Source organism: Glossina fuscipes, unplaced genomic scaffold, assembly GCF_014805625.2.
Source record: "Glossina fuscipes isolate IAEA_lab_2018 unplaced genomic scaffold, Yale_Gfus_2 1, whole genome shotgun sequence".
NCBI lineage: Eukaryota > Metazoa > Arthropoda > Insecta > Diptera > Glossinidae > Glossina > Glossina fuscipes.
Genome location: NW_023998415.1, coordinates 4468352 through 4475592, shown reverse-complemented (window position 1 = coordinate 4475592; position 7241 = coordinate 4468352). Strand labels below are relative to the sequence as shown.

Sequence of the window (7241 nt, the reverse complement as noted above, 5' to 3'; positions counted from 1 at the left end):
TCTCTCTCTCTCTCTCTCTCTCTCTCTCTCTCTCTCTCTCTCTCTCTGTTTGCTCCCTCTTCCACACTATTCTTCATCGTCTTCTTTCTCTCTTTCACAGACTTCTCAGTTCTTACACATACGTAAATATTTTCATAGTTTTACGTTTTATAATATTATTGTTTTATATTTGTTGCTTTTTGTTATGGTTGTTGTTTATGTTGATGTTATTTTTGTCATTACTGCGAAACCAGCGGCTATTACTTTTGATCCTGGCATTCTATTGTTCCGTTTCAAAGGCCACCATTATGTAAACAATCGGTATCTTTGATCTTGGCGGTATCAAAGCTATGCCGACACGTTTCATCTTAACCGCACTTTCATACAAAAAAAAAAAAAAGCAAATAAGAAAATGAAAAAATAAACATCGAGAAAAAAAGAGAAGAATGCGCTGTGCACGGTGGCCTCATTTGCTTTGACTTTAAGTGCGTATTGTTTTGTGCCTTCCGCCCGATTACTATACTAAAAGCGAGGTTTCGTTTATTGTGGCCTTTTTCATTAGCAGATGCGCTTCGTCTACACGAATTAGAAAAATTAAATTTGTTACTCTCGCTAACTCAAAAACTTCATTACAGGTTACTACTACCGCAACGCAGGTTTATGGATATTTGTACATGCTTGTAAATGGAACATTGATTTTCGATTTATAACTCTTGGAACTGAATTCAATATTGGTTTTCTTAACAATATCTTCTATACACTATAATCATTAACGAGTTCTTCTTTTTATACTCACCATAAAAAGCATATAAGAATAGTCAAACGTTTGTAAGGCTTAAAAATACGCAAACAGCGTCCAATAAGATATAATAATTTTTGATTAGCATGAAAAGCATAATTGATTTAGAAAATCTCACAGGTCTTGTTGCTCAATTTATTAATATCAAGTTAAGTGCGTATGTCCACGGATCCCGTTCATAGTTAATCAAAAAAAGAGCACTTTGTCCGCTTCATTTTAATATGAAATTCCATTAATCTGAGCTATTAGTAAATAGGAAAAAATTAAAAATTTGGACTAAATCTAAGCAATAGTTTCTTTTTCATTGTTAATTTTTTTGAATTATTGCCATCGTTACTGTTGCGCATTACTTAATTATGTGTCGGAATTAGCATTGTGCAAAGGAAAAGTTTTGTCTACTAAATAAACGAAGTTGCTGCGTTATGTTTCTTTTCTCTCTACCTGCAACGTTCTTCGATCTTGAGTCGGTGAATGTATGATAGATTTCTATGCTTTCTATGCGGCTGATATTAAAAATTAAGCAAAAAACCAGAGTTTTGTGGTTTAACCAAGTGGCCTCCACTTTTAGCGGTATATGCTACTTAAAATAATAAAGCAACGTAGGGATATAATTGAAAATTTTTTGTCGGAAATAGGTTGAATTGCTTTGATAGTCAGCTAAACCTATTATATCGGTTTGTTATTAGGTCAGTATGAGAATACATATACATATATATTAGGAACGTCATCCGTTTTCGCCTATGGAAAGGAAAAATTAGTCCTATCGTCCTTTTGCTATCTAACAAGGCTACGAATACTCTTGATGCTTGTTTAATCCTTTTAATTTCTACTCCCATCGGTTTAAGCAAAGTCGTTCGAGACTGCGAGCAACAAACAATTTTAATAATATGCATAAGATATTTGCTAAATTTGAAATTAATATCAAATGTAACGTTCATGATTATTGCAATAAAATCACAAACACACATATATCTACAAAAAAAAAAAATTCAATTATTCTTTTTTACCAATTTGAGTTTAATTTCATTCATGTGTATAAAGCATTTTACTAGCGAAGGCTAATAATACAATAACAACAACAACAGCCTCTTCTCATCTCTGTTTTAAATGGTCAATTATTACTTTTGTTATTATTTTCCACATTCTAAACAAACAAAAAATAAAAACAATAGCACAGATAGCTAAAAATAATAACAAATCAAAAACCTATAAACGCCACTGCATGCCTTTACCTACCAAGAGAACGAAGACAGATAGAGAACTTACTTGCTTATTTACATGTTTCTTTACCATATTATTCCTCTTCTTCTGCTATGGCTGTTTCTCTCTCATAGCAAAGCAAATTTCATTGACTCTCTTGGTCTCAAAAAGTGAAAAACGGGTTTCATAAGAACGCACAGCAAAATAAAATTTTACTCTCAAAACGAAAAAACATATACAATTTGAATATTTTCAATGTTTAAACGAAAAAAAAACAAAAAAATTTTTTTTTTATATATATAAAAAAAGTAATAATAACAAAACAATTTAATTAATTGCATAAATAAATTATTTTATATTTACTTAATAGTTTTTTAATTCGAATATATTTTCAATTTTTAATATTTAAAAATAATCATAAAAAAAGAAGTTTAAAAAGTTAATGAAAATGTAATATTATTTTATTTATATAACAGAGGATTTGTCGTGTCGTTGTAACAAGATCCTGCAAAACTCTCTTCAAATATTTAAACGTTCCCTACGTGTCAGAGGTATGGCGAGGATCAAATAAACGATTACGTTGTTTGCGGATATTATCGAGAGTACCTTTCTATAAAGTGAAAATTTATATTGTGAGGAAAGATTTTTAAACATACTTCCATACAAATCCACTGAAGCTATAAAACTATTTAACATAGCTAGAGATTCTCTATGAGTTGCATGGATAGGTGCAGAGTATCGACTCCGATATTTTACCATTTAATAAAGCCTTAGAATCGTTTAAATTTAAAAGGCGCATAATATGATCCTATCTACATATCTAGTTTTTAAAAACCGCTTAATTTCTCATGATGACTATAAATACGCCCTTATTATATTATATATTTAATTTAATGAATACATAATATAATAGATAATATTATATAAAAATGAAATGATATAAGTTAAACATGAATGTAATGAAAAATTTCAATATTTATTTGTCGTTTTATGTATCTACGTTTCGTGTTTTTCAATCGTGTTATAATAATAATAATAATAATAATAATAATAATAAATGGAAAAAAGCCATTCTCCAGAATACAGTCTACTCTGAGTAGAATAGTACAACATTTAATTATAATACGCGTAAGTGTAGAAAGCAAATAGATAGATTGATGATATTGATTCAATAGTATACACACTTTATGGGATCTATGAAGCTTCCTTCTGAATGTTGCAAACATTTTGAGAAAATGAATACACCCCTCAACTTTAGCTAATCAAGCTAGCATATCTCCCGTGTTTTTTCCTTATTATTGCTCCTACCGTCTCTCAGCAGTCTCAAAATCGATTCCATGTTCATCATGTTCATTATGTTCATTGTTCACATTGTTCATTTGCGTCAGTTAGTTTGAACGATGAGGATGTATAAATTTATTGTCGCGAGAACTTGTGCGAAATAATGTACGTAAATATATCGATAATATTGAGAAAAAAAACTATTAACATAAAATAATAAATACTTTTACATATAAATGATTAATTAATTCAAATATATTTTTACTCCCTAATAATAGTTATGTTCATATAACTAAATCTTTCCTTCTCCAAATTATTCCGAGTGATAATAGATAATGAATGATATGAAGTAAACCATAACTTTAGTTCTTCTTTTTTTTTTTTGTTTGAAAAGTGTGAAAAGCGTGAAAGATGGGACATGTGTAATGCATGTAAATTTCTTAAATTTCTATTTGTTCGTAAAAATAATAAATATTGATTTGGCACACACACATTACAATTTTTTGCTTTAATTAAAATATTTCTTAATTAATTATGCCAATGACGGTGCCGTATTAGATAAGCCAACTGAATAAATGTGCGTTCGGTTGTAAGAATTTTCGTTGATTAACACAACGAATAACGGAAGAATATTTGTGAAAATTATTGTTTCCCAAAAAATAAAAGTTTTTAACAAATCTACTCTTTTGTGTCGACAAATAACGGAATCGAAGCTTACCAAAAAAAAAAACGACAATTATTTTAAAACAAAAAAAAAGAGAAGAGTTATCGAAAAAATTAAAAATATAAAATTATTACTTAAAATGATTAGTAAATGTAATTCACTTGAAATGATACATTTTCGCATTTTAACAAATTCATATTCAGGAATGCGTCGAAATTGTCAAAAATGGATTATTGATCAATGGCCACAGGTATGTAGACGCCGGAAATCTAAAGAATTTCAAAACAAAAACCGATAGTAAATTTGAAAGACAAATATGTCATCCAATATCCTGACTAAGTTTACTAATTTAAGAAAGAAGAAAAAGACATTTTTAAATATTTTTTGGCAAACTAATGACTGTGCCATGCCTGCACAACATCCCATTTTTTTCGCGAGCGATGAGGATTGAATCAAATTCTCACACAATAATTAATAGCAATGTGTGTATATATATATATGTGTGTGTGTGTGTGTGTGTGTGTGTGTGTGTGTGTGTTGTATGTGTGTTGTGTGTGTGTGTGTGTTGTGTGTGTGCGTACGAAGGAAACCTAACCTCCTTTACTTAAACTGAATATATATATATATATTCTTCTAATTTTTCGTCGCCATGAAAAAACTAAACTGAATGATTAATTAAGAAATTAATAAAAACAAAAAAAAATAAAAATAAAAATAAATAAATAACACTAAACAACTAGCAAGAATATATATATATATGTATATCTATCTAAGCATATGCGCTTGCGTATATAAGCAAATCCTTTCAGAAAACTGAAAAGCTTATATCGATCGCTTGATCCCCATGCAATTTCTATAATTGCATTAATATATGCCAAACTAATTGTACATAAGTGCGTGCAAGCTAACGAAAAAATATATCTAGTTATAAAAGAATACTTTTAAGGTAAACGTTATTCTTTTCTTTTATAAGATTGCATTTTGCACTCACATAACTCGGCAATAAATAGCATAAGGTACGGTAAGGTTTTTTTTTTTTTTTAAATAATCCCATCCACCAACGCCATTTCTAAAGTCCTAAAAACATTTTCTCTTCAATAGTGAGTGAATATTTTAAAGTTGCTAGCCCTTGATGGGCTCCTTACTTTTTAGGATTTATACGAGTAGACGAATAAGTAGAAAATACCGACTAACAACTCAATGGCCGCAGGTTCAACTCTCAAATGCAGTCGAGTTTTTAAACCTGGCAGATGTGATCTAAGTTATTCGGGTTCCTTCAAAATGTCATACTTTTTGAATCCTTTAACAAAATGTATAGACAATAAGCAAATAAAAATTATAGATAAATGAAATGATATCGGAAAATATTTCTTGTATTAATTAATATAAAAAAACCTTTGTCGTTTTTTCTTTTTTTGTCTCTATAGTTTCGCATATGCGATATGCAAACTATTGATTACTTAAGTGAATATTCTTTATGTCATACAAGAAACTGCTTTTAAAATCCAGCAACGCTGCAAACTTTCATCCTTTCAGTCAATATTAAAATGATTTCCTTGAATTAATGAAAGACATTTGAATGATGCAATGAGAAGTCTACTAAAAACATTCACTAAGAAAATAAAACAAAATTTATTTATTTATTTATTGTTTACATATTTCGTGAATAAATTTTAAAAAATATAGATTTAAAAACTGCCGAAGAATTTAGATCGTATGCTCGCCTGTATTGAAAACTTTACCTTTACTTGAGATTTAATTTTTGATATTAAATTCTTAACCGCGATCCTTTGCCTATTCGGGTGCTCATGCGGAATGATTTTTTTTTTTCTCAATTCGACAAATTGGGTATCTTTTCGTACTTAAACGATTCTTAATCATCCGGAGCAATTCAAAACCAAGTTCAGTTTGGATCATAGATTGATACATAAGATATAAGATATTCAAGTGTCTTGAAATAGTTGAGAAGTTAAGAACGCCTAAGTGACAATCAAAAATTTAAGAGAAAAGTAGATCCCTTTTTCCGAAAGCTCAATAAATCTTCAAAATTTTCTTCATATCCGCGTGGGAAGGCATATTAAGCTTACCGATTACTTTTAAGGCACGTGATGGTCTTTTTTAATTTACTTTTTGCTTTTCATCAGATGCGAGAATTGGAAATCAGATAAGGATCACAATGAAAATGAAGTCAAACCAATATATGAAAAATGGATAACATTTGCTTAGTTAGTACAAAAATTGGCAAAGGAAAATCGAGACAGCAGCTCATGCTGTTAACAAAAACCTACAAATACAATAGATCTTCTCGGTCGCAATACGGATTGCAATTGCGCAACTATAATAATAATTATGACACAAACCCAAACGTAACTTAAGGAAGCAGAGACGGAACTGACCGCCAGTCTTGGATTATAGATGCACTGCTTATTGCGATTCGTGTAATTAATTTTCGTTTATGGAACTTTATGCGGCCAAATACTTCACTCCGTATGTATGCGGTACAGGGAAAACGCAGGGAAAAAAAATATAACAATGCGTGTCGCATATAATCCGCCTTACTTTTGGAATAAAGATTGCCCAACGTTTGTTACCAAAATAGATGCTGCTACACTTGTCAATTATACAATAGGTTTTTTTAAGCTCCCCCTCGGTATACGTTCGAAAATTTTGTTTTAACAGTAGATACGTAAACGAAAGGTGTGAATCTTACTTAAACGGCAACTTTTTCCTAAACATATGTATGAGACCGACAAGAGAAGACACCTGTTATTCTTTCACCATTTTTATAGCATTTTTATTATTATCATTTACCGATCGTACCGTTGTCGTTGTTGTTATTGTTATTTTTGTTATGGTACAAAAAGCACACAGCATGACCCATAATTATTTGTTTCTGTTCCTGTAGACTTGAAGACTAAAAGTGTTCTTTAACATCTTCTGCCGGTCGGCGCACATATGCGTCGCAGGATGACTATTTGGTCTGAAAAACAGAGAGAAAGAAAATTCAGGAAACAAACAACCAGAAAAGCAAGTAATTCGGAAGCATATAAAGTACCTACACACAAATCCACGAACGGGCACAGAATCGAAAAAAAAGACATGGCATTAGAGGCCACAAAAAAGGCATATTCATGAAATTTTTAAAAGGAGAAAGAAAAACGAGCTCGTTTCTGGTTGATGTCCGCTGTTGGGAAGTTTATATATAAGAGGTTTCTTATTTTGTCTCTGCTTTGATGACCGTATGATCATAACGTACATCTACGCGAATAACTACACTTCTATATATATATATATATATATATATATATATATATATAT

At 30.3% G+C, this 7241-nt stretch overlaps 1 protein-coding gene across 2 annotated transcripts in view; it reads left to right on the top strand.

The window, feature by feature from the left end:
* The first annotated feature begins 4006 nt into the window (after positions 1-4006).
* The window catches only part of LOC119632259 (palmitoleoyl-protein carboxylesterase NOTUM), a 27029-nt gene continuing 23794 nt past the window's right edge, over positions 4007-7241 (top strand). For both annotated transcript variants that reach the window (XM_038025071.1, XM_038025072.1), the window contains exon 1: positions 4007-4173. In XM_038025071.1, coding sequence (XP_037880999.1) covers positions 4063-4173 — 111 coding nt within the window. In that variant the 5' untranslated portion in view covers positions 4007-4062. The remainder of the gene's footprint in view (positions 4174-7241) is intronic.